At 47.7% G+C, this 19,127-nt stretch overlaps 1 protein-coding gene across 1 annotated transcript in view; it reads right to left on the bottom strand.

Moving 5' to 3' along the window:
- CMTM4 (CKLF like MARVEL transmembrane domain containing 4) overlaps nucleotides 1-2,857 on the bottom strand; it is a 69,280-nt gene extending 66,423 nt beyond the window's left edge. The window contains exon 1 of the mRNA XM_027618184.2: nucleotides 2,579-2,857. Within this exon, the coding sequence (XP_027473985.1) occupies nucleotides 2,579-2,764 (186 nt within the window). The 5' untranslated portion in view covers nucleotides 2,765-2,857. The remainder of the gene's footprint in view (nucleotides 1-2,578) is intronic.
- Nucleotides 2,858-19,127: the final 16,270 nt, after the last annotated feature.

Raw genomic sequence — 19,127 nt, 5'->3', positions numbered from 1 at the left:
GTCTCTTTCTCTCTCTCTCTCAAACAAATAAAATCTTAAAAAAAAATAATAAGTCTGAAACTTGAATGTGCATGTGAATCACAGGAGGAATCCTGTTAAAGTGCAGATTATGATTCAGAAGGTCTAGGGTTGGCTCTCCAAGTCTGCATTTCCAACAAGCTCTCGGATGCTGGTAATGGTGCTGTTCTATGGACCACACTTGGAGTAGCAAGGATTGCTACAGGTTCCAAGAGGCCACAAACCACAAAAAACATCCATGAAACAACTAAAATGAAAAAGTGAGATTTTTCTCAAAAACAATATGTTAGCCATAATACAAGCTCTAAGGTAAGAATTATAACTTATCCATATTTCCTGATGGGATTTTGAACTTTGTAAACATCTTAAAAATATCTTCATGATGACTTCTTGTTTAAATCTAGAGTCCAGGGGCGCTTGGGTGGCTCAGTTGGTTAAGCGACTGCCTTCAGCTCAGGTCATGATCCTGGAGTCCCTGGATCCAGTCCCGTATCGGGCTCCCTGCCCGGCAGGGAGTCTGCTTCTCCCTCTGACCCTCCCCCCCTCATGTGCTTTCTCTCTCTCCTTCTCTCGCTCTCTCAAATAAATAAATAAAATCTTTAAAAATAAATAAATAAAATAAATCTAGAGTCCAATTTCTCGGAGCTTTGTGGGGGATCCCCCCTGCAAAAAACCCTGACTTGATATCAAGGCTGAGAAGCCAAGTACATGGAAGACTGTTTCAAGTTGCCATACCCTTCAAGCAGGTTCCTTTTTTTCACTCACCCACACATCCTCTTACTGTTTAAATTCAAACATGGGACAAATGGCAGAGTTACGCGAGATTTTGGGGGCTGGGCCCGCAAGTTTTTCCAGATGAAAAGCAAATTTCTACAAGAAAACAGCATCTTACCAAAAGGCAATGACAAATACCACCGGCTTCCATTTCTGGCCTTAGGTGACAAAGTCCCAGCGATGAGATGGCAATCAGCACTTTATACAAACTACTGATTTTCATTCTTTTACCAGATCCTTTGAGTGGCTAGTTCTCTTTACTTTCAAAAGTCCACAGAATAAACAAAGCAAGGTACTTAGCAAGGCCCTTTTTTCCACCTGGGTCCAAGTTCACGCCCTGCTCTTTTTTACTCATTTCTGATTATCTGTGCTGTATTCAAACATTGGCTAGCTGCCTCTTTTAAAAGGCAGTTATACACCACTCTCCTCCCTCCCCCACCTCCTCCATTCTCTTTGCTAACAGCGATGCCTAACTACAGAACCAACATATCCCTGAAAACATTCCAGCTTACCGGAAAAGGTCAGTTTAAAATTCTAGATAGGGGTAACCTATTCCATTTGCCTTTTTTAGAGTCCTTCAAAAATATCCCCTGGCCATCAGCAGAACAAGCCGAAGAGAGAGAGAAAATAGTCTACGATTCTGCAATTTACAAACACTGAGACCTTCATTTAAAGGGTGTCCACATTTTATATTGTTCCCAAGGGATGTTTATCTATGTACTCAACTAAGCATAAGCCCAGTGCCTGGAAGAAACAATGTACACACATTGCAGCTCTAAGCAAATGGCTTCTCTGGCCGAGAAGGCTATAAAGTTTTGCTGCCGGGCCTCAGAGGAAGGCCTACCTGTGACAGGGAATATGGGGACACGTTTTTTTTTTCCTGAATTGGAGCATGCCTTGTCCACAAGAGAGCTAAGCAACTGCCCAGAGAGGCCTGTTACAAAACCATAAAAGAGGGGCAGAGGTGGCAGGCCCCTGCCCTGAATAACCTGGAAGCTGAAAAGAATTCTGAGACATGAGCTCTACTATCGGCAAGTCTGACAGAAAGTTCTGTTTCTGTTGCCTCCAACACTGGCTGCCCTCCTCCAGTGATTTAACTCTGGGTACCAATTGGGCAATGCCAGCCACTGTGCTGGGGCAGAGGATTCAGGGATGCTGGTTGGGTCTTCTAGGTTAATTAGCGGGAATCAAACCTCTGCGGTACAAACTGGAGACTTTGGGGGGCAGATCTGGGCACCCCCCCTGCATCTAGGCTACATGCCTCCATTCAACACATTTATTGAGTGTCTACCCTATGCCCTGCACTCTGCTAGGTGCGGAGGAGGAAATCAAGCCACAATCCCCAGTGGTGGAAGCAGACAGAGAAGGGCCTTCAGCGGAGGTGGAGGTTGTGAGGGCCCCGAAAACCTGCCACAAATTGCTGTGACCAGTAGTCACCCAGGGGACAGCATGACCTCCGCGCCGGCTTCGCTGACCACCAAGCCCAATAATGAAAAAGGCTCGCGACCGCGAAGGCGGGAGTGAACAGGTAGGCCCGGGGGGCAGGTGTTCAGGTAGGAGGCGCACAGCTGAGGCTGCAGGGCTGGAGAGGGCAGGGTCCCCCGGGAAGGTGGGAGGGCGGCCCAGGACCCCGCGAGGGAGAGGGGGCGCGAGCAGATGGGGTCTGGCCCGGGGAGGCGAGTGCGCGGCGGCGGCCGGCAGGGCCTGCGCCCCCGAAGCGGGAGCGGGGAGTGAAGGCGCCCGGCTAGGCCGCCCGCCCGCACCTGGGTCCCCGCCCGGCACCTACCACTTGGGCGACCTTGAGGCAGCCGAGCGCGCCGCGCAGGTAGTCGGGGTCGCAGCGCAGGCCGGCCAGCCCGCGGCGCTGGCTCACCGGCTCGGTGGTGGGTTGGTACGGGCTGCTGGCGCCCGAGATCATGGAGGTGCTCGAGGCCTCGCCCTCGAAGCCGTCCAGCTCCTCGCCGCTCCGCATGCTGCCGCCCGGCCCGGGCCGCCTCGCGCGGCCGGCCCCCGGCGCCCGGAGCTGGCGGGCTCAGCGGGGCCGCCGCATCGCCGCCGCCGCCTGCCTGACCGCCCGCGGCCCGCCCCGCCGCCGCCGCCGCCGCCTCCTCTGCGCCTGCCGCCGGCTGCAGCCGCGGCTCGGTCCGCTCGGGCTCGGCTCCCGCCGCCTCGGCAGCGGAAAGGGAGGGAGGCGGGAGCAGGAGGAGAGGGAAGGAGGCGGGAGCCGGCGCAGCGGGCCGGGAGGGGGCGGAGCGAGTGCCCACCCGCCGGCCTCTCGGCGGCGCTCCGCGGCTGGGGCGAGACAGAGGCGGTGGCCCGCGCCTAGGGGCCTCGGGGGGCGGGGCCTCGGGGGGCGGGGCGGGCGGGGCGGGGCGCCGTCTCCTCGGACCCCGCCCTCACCTGCCTGTGCGCAGGGGCCGCAGGGGCACGCTCCAGGTCCTGCGATCCCCGCGTACGAGGGCGGGGGTCGTGAGGACAGAGAGGAATGAGGGCTGAGGGAGCGTCAAAGTGGACCTAGAGTACACAGGGTTGCTTTCCCAGGGTGCTGCCGTAGTTTTTCCTCTGGAGAAAGTGGGGTCCTCTGCAGGTAGGCTGGGAGAGTTCCCGCTGAAGACCAAGATGTGCTGTGCGACCCCCTGCTGCGAACGGCGCTTGGTCCAGGGTGGGTTGGACCAGAGGAGGCTAAGGGTCTGGGTTCCCACCCTGGGCGCCTTGCAACATAGCAGAACTGAAGCCAGGGACTGAGCGCGGCGGGAGTGAAAGAATGAGTGAGAGGTCGCTCAGCACGAGGTCTGCAGAACAGACACGATAAATATTTGTAACTCCCAATGTAAAGTTCTAGATCCACCGGCCTGACCGTGGAGGGGCGCTAACACACTGTAGACCCTCGGTAAGCAACGTTAGTTGCCTCTCAGCTGAAAAGATTTTGCAATCTCTGTCTAATCGTCAAGTCAGGTTAAACACAGATTTTTTCCTCTGACGGGCATTAATTAGGGACCAATTTGCAATTCAAGTGTGAAGGCTAATTTTAAGCTCGAGTAAAACACTGACTTTCTAAGAATTGTTGCTTTGGTACTGAACTCTTACACACCAGAAATATTGAGAGCTTCCTATGCTCTAGGCACTGAACAAGACGCTTGAAGAAGGTATTACTGTTCCCATTTTACAGAAGGGCAGATTAAAACTCAAGAGTGGTAGTAGCTTGTCCCCAGCGACACAGTTCCTTGGTGAGCAGAACCTGGGTTCCAACTTTTCACCACGCAGTATTGCCTAATATATAATGTAGAAAGGCTGGTGAACTCCAAGCTGAGATGCAGTAAACACCATAACTAAAAAGATTTCCATTTAAAGGGCTTTCACCTTTAGGTTACCAAAGATGGGAAAGACAAAGATCTCTAATACTCTATCCAACCCTATTGGGCACTTACTGTGTGCTAAGAAATATACTAGGATCTGGAGACAGATTGCCAGGTAAACAAGACAGGTTGGATGTAGGCTTTGGCTTCTGATGTCTCCCAAAATCCCAGTAAAATGACAGTGATGGGGATTTGGGGTGCAGGGCATAAAACCATTGGGACAAAGAATGGGAGACAAGGGCAACAAAGTGTTGGAAACAGAATAGCAAATGGGCCATTGGTAACTGACTTAGCAGACCCAAGAAAGCTAAACCCTACACTGGCACAGGGAAAAGCTGAACTACAACCTAGGTTATATCACAGGACAGAGGGCTCTGGAACAGGCAGCACCAAGCCCATGTCGGAGTAGATCACTAGGCACAGTGGAGGGCGGGGGTACCATACTGAAAATTATGTATTTGTGTGTTTCTGTGTCTCTGTGTATCTCCTTGGATGCCAAATAATATGAAAGCAAAAAAAATTTTTTTAATTCAATAAAAGAATTAGAGAAAAGGAAATCTTACGGGAGGTAGAGCCGAAAGACAAAGAAATGGGAAATGAGAGAAAAGAAAACTAGAAGAATAGTCCAAAAGAATAATAGAATAGTAAGACTTCCATAAAGTTAAAACCAAGAAAATGGAGGGAAGAAACCATAAAATAATAATTCAATAACATTTTCCAGAACCAAACATGAATTTTGGACAGTGCCCAGGACAGTGAATGAACCTGGACTTGCACCCAGGCCCATGGGACTGGCAAGGAGAAGATTCTCAAGGTTACAGAGAGGAACACAGCAGGTTTCACTTTTATAAAGGATCAGGAATCAGAAAGGCATCAGACTTTTCTACAGCAACTTTGGGAGCTACAAGGAAATGAAGCAAACCCTTCCACATCCTGAGGAAAAATGATCCTCACCTCGAAATCTGGTTCTGTCTGGAGTATCAATCAGTTATGAGAGTTGATGTCTCTTTCAGACATGTAGAGACTCCCTTTGTCCTTTTCTCAGGTGGCTGCTGGAGGACACCACCAGAACAAGGATTTAAACCAAGGAAACAAAGGACATGGGATCCAGGAAAGGGTGGATGCTGCCTAGAGAGAGGTGGTGAGAATCCCAGGGTGAGGGGACAGAGGCCCCAGTGCAGCAGGGCTGGGAGTCACCCAGTCCAGACTGGAGCAGCCAGAGCCTCTGAGACTTCTTCAAGATGAAATTCATGTGTTGAATATACAGAAAGAGAGATACATAGTTTTGGGAAAGTTTTGACATAAGGATAAATGCATAGAGAACTAAGCAAAAATTCATATATATTTATTAACTGCAGGGAAAAGAAAATGATGCATAGAAAATAGGTATGGTAAATCTCAAGGCTCAGCTGTCAGTAATATTTGCATAACTATAATAATGTAAACAAGGAATGCTCATCTAACCAGAAGTAACTGTAGCAGAAAAGATAGAGGGACAGGGTGTGTGCAGGTGTGGTAGGGAGAAGGGGAGGGTATGCAAGAGATCTAAATACTCATCATCTATCATGAGAGATCAGTAGATGCTTAAAACTGAAAAATCAAGGGCACCTGGGTGGCTCAGTCGTGAAGCGTCTGCCTTCGGCTCAGGTCATGATCCCAGGGTCCTGGGATCGAGCCCCGCATCGGGCTCCCTGCTCAGCGGAAAGCCTGCTTCTCCCTCTCCCACTCCCCCTGCTTGTGTTCCCTCTCTCGCTGTGTCTCTCTGTCAAATAAATAAAATCTTAAAAAAAAAAAAGCTCAGGGGGGCTCCGGCTGTCTTAGTGGAGCGAGCGTGTGACTCTTGATCTTGGGGTCATGAGTTCGAGCCCCATGTTGGGTGTAGAGATTACTTAAAAAAACAAAATATTTTTAAAAATTTTAAATATTTAAAAATAAAAGCTAAGTTAAATACAGTTTTTTTAAAAAGGAACTTGAGAGTCCGTGGTGAGCAAGGCAGATACAGGCCCTGTCAGCATGGATGTGGAGAGCAAGTATTGAAACCTGTAAGCATGTGCTCTGGGAATTTCCAGCAAGGATTTAATTGAATCTCTGGATCAGAATTTCGGCTGAGATTTGAAATGTGAACAGCAGTCAGCTAAGCAAAAGAGATGATAAGGTTTGATGGAAGTGTGTTCCAGGCAGAAGGAACAAGATGTGCAAAGGCCCAGAGACAAGCAAAAGCAGGGCACTGTGAAGAGGCTCAAATGCAGAATTTAAGGGGAGGAGAATGGCAGACAAGACCTGAAGCTGGAAGGAGGACGGCAGACAAGACCTGGAGCTGGAAGCAAGCCTCCCGCCGGTCCCTCCAAAACTCTTATGGGCCATGTGACAGGGTAGACTCTGAACAGGCAGTGTTAAGCAGGAGAGTGGCCCTGGGGAGGCCTGACTTTAAGAACTCTGACTTCATTGAGGGAGAAGGATTGAGCGGAAGCAAGATTAGAGGCTTCCTCCGGTACTTATTAACTGTTCCCTGTTCCTGGATACTAGCCTAGGTTTATTTTTAGTTCTAGGGACAGACTCAAAATTTTTACTTCTGGTTTTTAACAGAAGTTAAACAGACTTCCAAAGGCTGTTGTTAGGCATCCCACATAGTAATGGTAGGTACAACTTGGTATTATGGTGCCTTCCTCAGTTTTAAATTGTAATATATCATGAGTCTGTGACTGTAGCTGGGCCTCCAAGTGTCTGTTAGTGCTGAGATCAAAATGAGGATGATAAATGTTAGAGAAGTGGGCAGCCTTCTGATAGGTTCCTTGGTTTCAGGGTCTGGTCCACATATCCAGGGCTGACTCAAGGCAACCAGACTCAGAAGAGCCTGATGGACAAACCAGATGTTACTTTATTAATTGCTGCCAGCGGATAGACTCTACCAACAATCATAATGCTAATTCGTATCTCAATCCCCGAACTCATCCTGAAAGAGTTTCTTGGAGCATAGCATCCTTAAATAGGGGCTATTCCCCAGGATACCCTGGCTCACCTGATCCGGCCCGGCCTGGCCCAAGTTCCTCAACCTCTCATTTAGCCCTGAGCTTAGTTCCCTCCAAGGGCAACCATCTCCAAGTCTGGGGGCCTCCTCACTCTAGCCCCACACCACAAACACAGTGATTCCATGGACTCATGGAAAGTTCTAACCTCAAGAGCATTGGTCCTCCAAGGACTTCAGATTCTTAATTCCATGAAGGACTGGGAGCAAAACACCTTCCTGAATGGTGTGGTCCCTGGTGGTCTTTACCTCGAGGCAGTGCCTGGCGTTGTTGAAGCAAAAGGGCGTTCACATCCTGAGGCCACTCCCTAGCGCATCGCTGTGGGTGTTGAAGGTGGGGGTAGCTTTTCCTGTAACTTCAATTAAGCAATAGATCTAATCTACTTTTAATAAGCTCAATAATTAGCAGGATCCCTAGAGACTTCTTCAAACAAAAATATAGACGGTGGTGAGGAACTAGAACATTTCAAGCATTAAGTATATAGTGGGAAGATGAATTAAGTTTAGCATTAACAATGATCGGTGTTAATATCAAAATGAACCAAACGCCCAAGAAAATCTGATGTTTAATGTCACAAGACTAACAAGTTAAGTTTGAAATGATTTCACTTGTAAATGGCCTTTCAAGGAAAAGTCCCCATACAAATTCCTTATGTCTGAAGGATTAGACTCAAAGATGTAAAAATAAACAACCCATTTTTGTGTTTGAAAGAAGCAGATGCCCCTGTCCTCCATGGGGGGACTGACCGGACCCCTCCAGCCTCGTTCCCACACGCCTGGAGGGAGGGGCTGGGCCTGGGCGAATTCCAGGCGGGAGCAGTTCGGGGGTTGGAGTTAACTGCTGCTTCTGAAAAAACTTGTTCTCTTCAGCCAGAAAAATGCTCTCCAAGTCTTCTCTAAAAATAGTACTTGCTGGGATTTTCCAGTTTGACATTCCTTCAGTTCCTATGACCAAGGACAACTCGAGCCAATCCATCTGCACCCCTTCCCAGAGACGCCGGTGGAACCCCACCCTCCGTGGGAGGCCAGTTTGAAGGTCCTGCTGCCACCAAACTTTGTGGGCACTTGACGATTCAGATTCAGGCAAAGATTCGCCCGCTCAGCAGCTGCCTTGCTTCTCCCTGGCGGCCCTCCACCTTCTCTTCTCGTGGCAGAGAAGAGGGAATGGTTTTCTAGGGAAAGTGGAAGGTGTGACCATAAGGAAATGTGGGTGCTGCCTTCACTTACCTCCAGTCCCCGTGGCCATGCCAGGCCAGATGCTGACTACACTAGCCTGGGAAACTCAGGGAGCTGCTGCGGTAGCCAGGGGACAACATACATAAACCCAACCTTTGCCGATGGCCCACTTCCATGTGCCAGCCACTGGGCCACATGCTGCAGCCTCGAGGCTCTCACAGCAGAACTGTGGGCATACTCATTGTGTGGCCAGAGTGCGCATGCTTGCTTCTGTCTGCCTAGCATCCATCCCCCTGCTTCTAATGACAGCATCCCACCTTGTTCTGGACTGCTCCTTTTCAACTCCGATTCCCACCTCTCACCTCCCAGGTGATGCCCACCCAGGGTCTGCCCCTGACCCAAGAATGACCAGTCCTGGTTCCCTTCTACCCTAGATTGGCTAGGGTGGGCTTGGGACATGAGTTGAGCCAATGAGAATCCTACCCTGGGCTTTTTCTCTCTAGAACGCAGGGGTATACAGACTTCAGTGTGCATGGGAATCATTCAAGGGGTAGATTTTCAGGACCTCCTCCCAAGAGTCTGATGCTTAGGCCTAAGGTGGGGACAGGAATCTGCTGCTGCAAATATCTATAGCACTACCAGACCAGTACAATTGCCTGGGGTAGGGGAGGCAGGGAAAGCTTCAAGGAGCTAACCCGAGTCTTGAAGGCTATGTAGGAATTCACTCAGCAGCCTGTGATCCCGCCAACTGTTCTGCCTTCTTGAAGCAGTCTCCTTGCCTGGTATATATGGCCCCAGGCTCTCCTGATTTTTCTCCTACCTCTCTGGTTGCTCTTTTCAATCCTCTTTTTAGGTTTGGTCCCTGGAGTTCAGTATTTCTTGGGGTACTAGCTTCATCACCCTTCTTAACTCCACACCATTCTCCTGAGCTCCAGCTACTTACATCCACTTGCCCATTAGACGTTACCCTTGGGTGTCCTGAATTCCATGAGGCTAAACATAATTCATAATCCCACCTGCTGGCACCCCAACCTTGCAACCCTGCCCATTCCTTTATGAGGCCAATAGGAGGAGGAGGAGAAGGCATTTTTAAAGTACGTTCCATGTGCCCGACACTGCTCTACTGGGTTTTCATATATTACCTAATTTTCAAAACAGACCAATGAAGAGGGCTAACTCCTAGATCTCCTGTAGGGCTCAAGCCAGATGTCACCTCACCCAGGAACACCTTCCTGAGTCCCCAGGCTGGATCAGCTGCTCCTTCCCTGGCTTTCCCAGCCTCTTGCATCAAAGTATCTACCCATCCATCTGCAGCCCTTCCAGACCATGATCTCTGTTGTGTCCTCTGGGTCTGGCCCAGGGCCAGACATGGGGTAAGCACGCAAGGAACCATTTGTGGAACATAAGACCATATTCACTGGCTATGTCACCTCAGACAAGATGTTAACATCTGTGGGCCTCAGCTTCCTCGTCTGTAAATTGAAAAGGGTTTAGAATTGTGTCTGAGACAAAGCAGACACTCAGAAAATGTTCACTCATTATTGTTGTCATTATTCTGAACAAGCAGGGCAAGACATTCTGTAAAGAGGAGATAGCCTAAGCAAAGGCCTGACAGAGAGGCCTGAGGGGTTCAGAAAGAGGTGAGCAGTCTCAGTGTGTGTTCAGACGAGGGTTAAAGGGTCTGTGAGGGGCAGGGGCAGGGATGGATACACAGAGAAGGTTGGGAACACATTCTGAAGGCCCCTGCACTCAGGAGAGCCATCAGAGTTGTACTGGGCTCTTTAAGCAGGGGACTGACATGATCAGATTGGGGTGAAAACAAAAAGTAGAGATGAATAATTCAAAGTCTTATCGTCTCTATCAAATGGGTAGCAGACTCTGTTACCTTAAATAATGTATAGAGCCCTTTATTTTTTATTTATTTATTTATTTAATTTATTTATTTGACAGAGAGACAGCGAGAGAGGGAACACAAGCAGGGAAGTGAGAGAGGAAGAAGCAGGCCTCCCGCGGAGCAGGGAGCCCGATGCGGGGCTCGATCCCAGGACCCTGGGATCATGACCTGAGTCGAAGGCAGATGCCCAACTGACTGAGCCACCCAGGTGCCCCTGTATAGAGCCCTTTAAAAGAAAAAAGTTCATAGAGCACCCAAGAGGACATCTGTGGATGCCTAGGGATCCCCAGACCCATTTGGGGAAACCCTGGTGCAGCCAGAAACACCCCAAGAGTTCAGGGAGCCTGATTCTTGAAGGGGGGACTGGAGGTCACCTGGATCTGTGGGCACCTGAGCTCAGCCTCAAAGGCTGGACAGGCCTTAGGCAAGGGGTCAGAGTGGGCAGGAAAGTATGATAGTAGGACAAGCCAAGGGCAGAGTCCAGGAAGCCAGATTAGAGGAGGGAATGAAGTAGTGGCTGAGGGACTTATTTACTAAAGAAGTCATGGGGGTGGAGAGGTTTTAGGAGCTACTGTCAAAGGCACAAATGTTACATGGCTTTTGCTCTTTAGCCTGTATACATGGGCAGACTTGAAAGCTGTTTGTTTTTTAAGATTTTATTTATTAAATTGAGAGAGAGCAGGGGCGCCTGGGTGACTCAGTTGGTTAAGTGACTGCCTTCGGCTCAGGTCATGATCCTGGAGTCCCGGGATTGGGTCCCGCATCGGGCTCCCTGCTCGGCAGGGAGTCTGCTTCTCCCTCTGACCCTAACCCCTCTCATGTGCTCTCTCTCTCATTCTCTCTCTCTCAAATAAATAAAATCCTTAAAAAAAATTGAGAGAGAGCAAGTGCACAAAGTGGGGGGAGGGGCAGATGGAGAGGGTAAAGCTGACTCTCCACTGAGCAGGGAGCCTGATGCGGGACTTGATCCCAGGATCCTGAAATCATGACCTGAGCTGAAAGCAAACACTTAACTGACTGAGCCACCCAGGCACCTGAAAGTTTTGGGTTTTTTTTTTTAAGATTTATTTATTTTTTTGACAGAGACACAGCGAGAGAGGGAACACAAGCAGGGGGAGTGGGAGAGGGAGAAGCAGGCTTCCCACCGAGCAGGTAGCCCGATGCGGGGCTCGATCCCAGGACCCTGGGATCATGACCTGAGCCGAAGGCAGATGCTTAACAATTGAGCCACCCAGGCACCCCTGAAAGTTTTAATTAAATGTTATTTACTTGGGGTTGCCTGGGTGGCTCACTTGGTTTGGCATCTGACTCTTGATTTCGCCTCTCTTGCTTTGTCTCTCTCTGTCCCCAAAATAAAATCTTTTTTAAATAAATGTATACTTGGAAACAATCTCAAAATTACAAAAAAACCTCCAAAAAACCAAAAGCCTGTAAGTACGGTACAAAGAACTTTTTCCCCCTTGACTATTTGAAAATAAGTTGCCAACCTAATATCCCATCACACCCAAATACCTTAATAGTGCATATGTCCTACAAACAGGGACATTGTCCTCCTTTACCAGAATACAACCATCAAAGCCAGGAAATTACTGATACGTTACTACGTGTAATCCTTGGATCCCATTCAAATTTTGCCAAATGTCCTTATGTCTTCGTAGCAAAGTGATCCCATTAAGGGTCATGTGTTGCCTTAGCTGCCCTATCTCTTTAGTCTCCTTCAGACTAGAACAGTTCCTCAGACTCGTCTTGACTTTCATGACATTCACACTTTTGAAGATTACAGCCAGTATTTTGCAGGAATGTCCTGTAATTTGGGTTTCTCTGATGTTTCCTCAGGATTAGATTCAGGTCATACATTTTTGGCAGAAATATCCTAGAAGCGATGTTGTGTCCTTCTCAGTACAGCCTATCAGGAGGCATATGATTCCTGTTTGTCCTATTACTAATGTTCACTTTGATCAGTAGATGGCTTGTCTACCAGCCTGCTCCATTGTAAGTTACTCTTTCTACCCCTTATAATGAACAAACCTGAGTCACATTGGGCACAAAAATAAATATTGATCATAATGGATAACCCATTGAATAAATCATATAAATTGAAATGATGAGGAATGAGAAATGGAATGCTGTTTCTGATTAAACTTTCAATTTATTTATATCAAATATAGACTCATGATTTCCTATTTTTTTTAATGGGTTATAATCCTTTTACAATCTTTTTTCCCCCCTCAAATTGTGTCTGATTTGACTCTGGGCTCCTGTGGGGGTTTTTTTTGTTTTTCTGTTTTTGACATGTCTCCCTATTCTTTGAGCCCTTTCTTAATTTCTGGCACAGATCTCCCAAGCTCACTTATACTTTCTCTGTCCCAGCCCTAGAATCAGCCATTTCTCCAAGGAGCCCCAATTTATTTTACTGGAGACCAGTATTTAGAAACCAAAATCTAGGCATGAGCTGCGCTCACTCAGGCTGATGCTGCTCCCAGGCCCTCTTGGTACAAATAGCTAGGGAATATACATATGTATACAAACACACACATATATGTGCATATATGTATTTATATCTGTGTGTACTGAAAACCATGAGTTCACACTAATATCTCTAACTCCATTATTCTATTTTTCTCTTTTTTAAAGATTAGAGAGAGAGAACATGAGTGGGGGGAGGGCCAGAGGGAGAGGGACAAGCAGACTCCCCACTGAGCAAGGAGCTCAACGGGGAACTCGATCCCAAGACCCTGAGATCATGACCTGAGCCAAAGTCAGATGCTTAGCCAAATGAGCCACCAGGCACCCCTCTCATTTTCTCTCTTTCCATTATTTGTTACTCCCTTCTCTGGTGGTGAGAAATCTGGCTATTATTTTTCATACATTAATTTACATGATCAATGCCCCTGTATGTAACCACTTTCCAAATCTCCATCACCCCAGGCCCTGCACAGATGCTCTCCTACCACATGACCCCACATTGGGCCCCTCCTCTCATGTGGGGACTCACTTCATCTGACTCAGGTTCTGACACTCCATGTGGATGCCCTCCTTCCCCTCTCTGGACTGATACCTGGAGTTAGGCCAGCTCCCCCATGGGTTTGCCGACTTCACCCCACTTGGGCTCTGATGCCCTATGCCCCTCTCCTCCTGAAGATGTCATCTTCACCCCCCTGAGAAGGGTGAGGAGGGTTTTTTAATGCCAGGCCATTCCCCCATCCCCACTCATAGGGACATTCTCTTCACTCTGCTCAGTTTCCAGAAACCGGCTTTGGGTCACCATAGCTTCTCACTCCAGCCCCAGCCACCTACTCTGCTCTGCCCACCTAAAAACTTTAGGGCCAAATCAGTGGGGAAGAGGAAAAGCATCAATGATCTGAGGTTTTATTTTGAGCAGAGAAGCGGACTGTGGTGGTAACTCACTGCTTGCCCCGTCTGTTGCTCCCAGAAGACTATTAGTCCTGGAGGGGCCGAGCCTACCTTGTTTACCTCCTCCTCATCAGTATCTCAAGTGTCACCCACTCGTGCCCACTGTTCCTTGGAAGATGGCAATGGTTGCTGAGGAGAGGCAGGGGGAGGCCCCAAGAGGCCACATACCCCAAGCACGTATTTGAAAGCCCACGCATGCAGATGGTGGGGAGCGGCCTTGCCCAAGAATCAGGCAGTTGCCCAGGTGATGGAATTTATAGTGTGCTGAAAGCTTGTCTGCCCTAAAATAGCTCTCTTGCTCACTGTCTAAACTAGCAATTTATTTCTTTGTATTTAAGGCCTGGTGTTTAGCACTGCCCCTGGGGGTTGGGGGAAAGTGTACAGATTAGGTACAGGAAGGCAGCCAAGCAGGAGCAATGACACCTGGATTCTCAGTTCCCTTCTGTGGGACAGTGACAAGTAACTTCCCTCCCTGGCCTTCCTCCCCCACCTTGAAAGTGGTGATTTCAAGCTCTAAGGTCTCTCTCTCACACAAATAGGTGAGGGCTGGTTCTGTTTCAGGACCATCTGCACACACGGCACTGCACATGGCATTCACCTCAACGCATCCAGCCTATGAGGTATGAGATGGATTCTCCTCACCACTTTCCAGATGAGGATGCTAAGATACAGAGAGGTTACGTGACTCACTTGTCCACAATTACACAACTCTTAAGCTCTGGAGCGAGGACTCAAAACCCAAGCCTACCTGACAGCCCATGTGTCAGGGCTGGGGCTGTGGGCTATGTTTTTCCTTTTATGTCAGAGAAGTTCCGGTTCAGCTCAATGCCAGAAATACTTATGGTTCCAAGCGTGGGCGAGAACCATCTGGCAGAGTGGCTGGTTTGAGGATGTGTTTGGTGATGCCTCCCTTGAGGACTCGGAGCAAGGAGAAGTGAGGCGTTTGCTGGATTGCCCTTTGTGCCTGTGACCGTGCCGCCCCTGGGAGTTGCAGAGACCTGCTCCCAGGGGTGAAACCTCCTAGGGGTGTCCCTGTAATGCTGATTTCCCTGGGGGCAGGGAAGGTGAGAAGAATAGGTGGGCAGGAGAGAGGAAAGTGAGAGGCCACACAGAAATATCACGAGTCCAAATTCCAAGAGTCATAAAAATAGGGATCCTGACCCAGCCTTAGTAACCCTGCACATGAATGTTCTCAAAGAACATTTTGCAGAACCTAGAGGATGTCCATAGTCAACAGCAAGCTGGGAAAGCCCACACTTGAGCTCTTCTGAAAAGTCACACCTACCCAGTCACCCATGAAACAAATCAAAACAAAAACCCATTTAACCCTGAGTCTTCCAATCCCACTCCACCACCTATAATGATACACACAGAACACATGGTGGGAAACCTAGATTTAGGCATTTATAGATGCGAAGGGGGACATCAAGAGCAAGGCTGCCCAGTGTGGGGCAGCGGCTGCACCGGAACCAGGGGCATGCTTGTGCAGTTACAGCAGTGTGAAGCAAATCTCCCTGCTGTTTGTTCCCTCCCGTGCTGCTATATATGAGACATGTCCTCTAAGATGGGTTTTCAGGGTGCAAACCACCTAAATGCTAATTGGAACCTCTGAAATACTTTCTCAACATGCACATTTCATTTGTATACAAAGTCTAAAGAACCACAGCCTTTAGTTTCCTATATACTCCAGGGTTTAATGCCCGCATTTGTTAGCTGATTCTGAGTAGGTCAAAAACGGATTCACAGTAAAATGGCGCCAAATATTTTAAATATCAAGGACAGATGTAACATGCCACAGACTGCTGACAGATGTACCAAGCACCCCCACTCTTTAAAATAAGTTACTGCCTTAAAAAAAGGAGTTTTAAGCAGTTGAATTCTTCCCCAAATAAAAATTAAGATGCTTATAATCTGAAGTTCACATCTTGCTTGCCTTTTCTAGAACTTTAAAATAGTTCTTTAAAGAAGCTGATTGGGTGAGGTGGGTTTGGAGAGGAGGTAGGGTGGGGAAGACGGAGGAACCTGATGATCATTTCCGAATGTTAATTCAGTTCTATGCAAGAAATAGGTTCAATTAAATGTTCTAGAAAAACATCATATATGAAGCTATCTCGGCGGTCTTGTGATTCATCTTGGTTGATGAAAACAAGATGTAAAACAAAGTTAAGTGTTAACAGTTCTGGAAAAATCTTAACTTTACCCACATTGGAATTTTTTTTTTTTTAAAGATCTTATTTACTTATTTAGAAAGTGAGTGCACGAGCGGGGGGAGGGGCAGAAGGACAGGGGGCTCAGTCTCACGACCCTGAGACCATGACCTGAGTCGAAATCAGGAGTTGGCCAGCCACTTAACTGAGCCACCCACGCGCCCCAACACACTGGAATTTCTTAGGATCGGAAACACTAGAAAGGTTAGGCAACTCCTGTCTAAAATGCTGCCCAAAGTTGCAAAAGGGACCTCATGACCTCAACCCTCCCACACAGAGCCCTGGTCCCCGCTGATCTGTTGCCCACCCTAGACCCCCAATGCTGCCCTCTCAAACCTCTCCTTTCCCTTCAAGCTCCAAGATTCCCTCAGACTCAGAGTCCAGGGAAACTTCTGGGCTGCAGCTCGCCTACGGTCTGGCTTTGTACCAGGAGGGTGCACTGTCCACCCACGGTGGGCGTTTTGGCTTCCTCCTGCTACAGCTGTGTTGTTTCTATCTCCTAATCAGCACACACCACCTGTGCCTCAAGTGGCAGAGCATTGGGATGGCACTCTGCATCCCTGTGGCTATCTGCAGGCCTTGCAGGGTGAGAACTACAGTACTAAACCGCAAGCACTGTCCTTGCCTCCAGAATCCAGGGTCAGGTGTGGCATCCCATGGGAATTGCACCAGGCGGATGCCCACCAGTTATCCATTCCTTCAACCTCTATTTCCTTTATAGATGAGTTATTAAACTACAAAATGTGAGATGCCACAAATGGAAGGTGTAGATTCTACACAGGTACAAATGGGGTTGCTGGAACAATGTTTAAATTATAGTTTCCGAGAGGTATCTTCAGGGCCAACAATCACACTGAAGACCAACCACATGCCAGGCACAGGTGTGCATCGTCTACTGTTCACAATGACTGGAAAGAAATTTTATCCTTCCTTTACAGAGGAAGGAGGCCTAAGAAGGGTGTGAAGGTCCCCAATTTGTGCTGCTTTCTTGTTCTTTTTTTTTTAAAACATTTTATTTTTTAAGATTTTATTTGACAGAGATAGAGAGCACAGATAGGCAGAGCGGCAGGCAGAGGGAGAGGCAGAGGGAGAGGGAGAGGGAGAAGCAGGCTCTCCGCAGAGCAGCGAGCCCAACGCGGGGCCCGATCCCAAGACCCTGGGATCATGACCTGAGCCAAAACCGAGTCAGACACTCAACCGACCGAGCCACCCAGGCGCCCCTCTCATTTTGCTTCTTCATCAGTTCCACATCTGTCTAAACTGTACTTTCCTGATTCAGAAGTAGTGAGACTTCTGTAAGGTCAGAGAAAGCACCCATGCCAGTCCCATCAGGCCAGCTGCCTCCCTCTGTGTGCTGCCACCAATCCAAGGAGAGAGAAGGAATCTAGAGTGGGCTGGTCGTGTGTGTGAGGGCCACCAGGCAGGCTGGCCTTGCATGCACACTCAGGGATATCTACACTCGTGAAAGTTTGTATCTTAGGGCCCGACAAGAGCCCTTACCTAACAGGTGACCCCCAAAACTCTTCATGCCATAAGAGGAAGAGGTCCTTCCAAGATAGGAGAGTGGCAGGCCCCTCAACCCACCTTTCTCAGCAAAGAAACTGTGATTACAGCCCCTTCTCCCTCTGTATAGGTACACTCTATACTTTCTCTTTGGGTGCATTCTCTGCCAGTTTTCCCACCTAACAAGAACGACTTCTCCATCCAGGACAGAAATGGAAAAAGGTTAAAGAGCAAAATACATGCGCTTAGCACCACAGATGAAAACACTTTCAATGAGTAAATTTCCCTCACCCACTTTACAGGAGTACAATACACACCAGCAGAGCACCACAATTAGCTCAAACTCCAAAGCTAGATGTCCTGGGTTCAAATTCTCACTCTGACCTTAGGAGCTGTTCAGCCTTGTTTCCTCTCCTGGAAACTAAGATGGGGATGATGGTAGCACCTGCCTCACTGAGTTGTTATAAAGATTCAGTCAGTGTATACAAAACATCTAGAGTCACTGGTATATAGTGATCTCTAATAGCTTTGCTATTACAATGCTACTGCTAGCACCATGAAATAAAATAAGCCCCCAAGTACGTCTTTATTTACCAAACTTCCAAAACTCAATTTCAAGGCAAAATAGAATGGGTTAATAATTTCTACAACTGACGGTGTTCAGAATGATGTAACCTTTAAAAAAAATGATGTAACCTTCACGGAAGGGATTCTGATAACATCTTTTTTTGGGGGATTCTGATAACATCTAACAAAAACTACAGAGGTACATTTACCTTTGACTAGGCAGTCCCTCCCCACTGTTAGGAATTTACCCTGAAGATACATCCCCACAGATAAAAACAACATATGCACAGTTATTAATTGTAACATTATGTACAAATAAGACCAGATATGTCCTAAATGTCCACCTATGAGATTGGGTGAGTAAGCTGTGATACATGTGCATAACTGACTACTATGCAGCTATAAACAAAAATAAAGACTTGAAGACAGAAGACTGAACTCATAAATCAACTTTTAGGCGATGTTAAGTGAAAAAAGTATATATTGTATGTCCACTGAAACAACCTAGATCCAACAGCATCCAGTTACATTAACCATGCCTACAGTCTAGACTAAAATAAACACCGATTCCCACTAAAAAGAACCAGGACTCCTTGGAAAAAAAAACTAATTCCAGGTCAGAGGCAAGGGAAATGCAAGGTGAGCCTGAAAGATCTTTTTGTGCCAGAAAGTAAGGAAATGCTCCAAGACCAATGGGGGCATATCAAAAGGACACAGCTGTATCTGAGTCTAGTAACCAGTATATATAAAGAACTCTTACAATGCAACAATAAGACAAATTCGTTAATTTAAAAATGGACAAAGGATTTGAATAGACAATTCTCCCAAGATATACAAATGGCCAATAAGTACATGAAAAGATGCTTGACATCATTAGTCACTGATACACTACTTTATGCTCACTAGGATGGCTATAATTAAAAACAAAAAACTCCCAGAAAACAAGTGTTAGCCAAGATGTGGAGAAATCAGAACCTTTATATATTGCTAGTGGGAATGTAAAATGGTTTAGTTGCTGTAGAAAACAATCCGGTGGTTTGTCAGTTAAAACAGAATTGCGATATGACCCAGCACATACTCTTAGGTATGTGTCTACAGAACATGTTTACACACAAACTTACATATGAATGTTCCTAGCAGCATAATTCATAATAACCAACTGAAAACAACCCAAATGCGTATCAACTGATAAG

The sequence above is a fragment of the Zalophus californianus genome, chromosome 17 (assembly GCF_009762305.2).
Source record: "Zalophus californianus isolate mZalCal1 chromosome 17, mZalCal1.pri.v2, whole genome shotgun sequence".
Classification (NCBI taxonomy): Eukaryota; Metazoa; Chordata; class Mammalia; order Carnivora; family Otariidae; genus Zalophus; species Zalophus californianus.
This window is presented reverse-complemented; position numbering and strand designations above follow the sequence as displayed.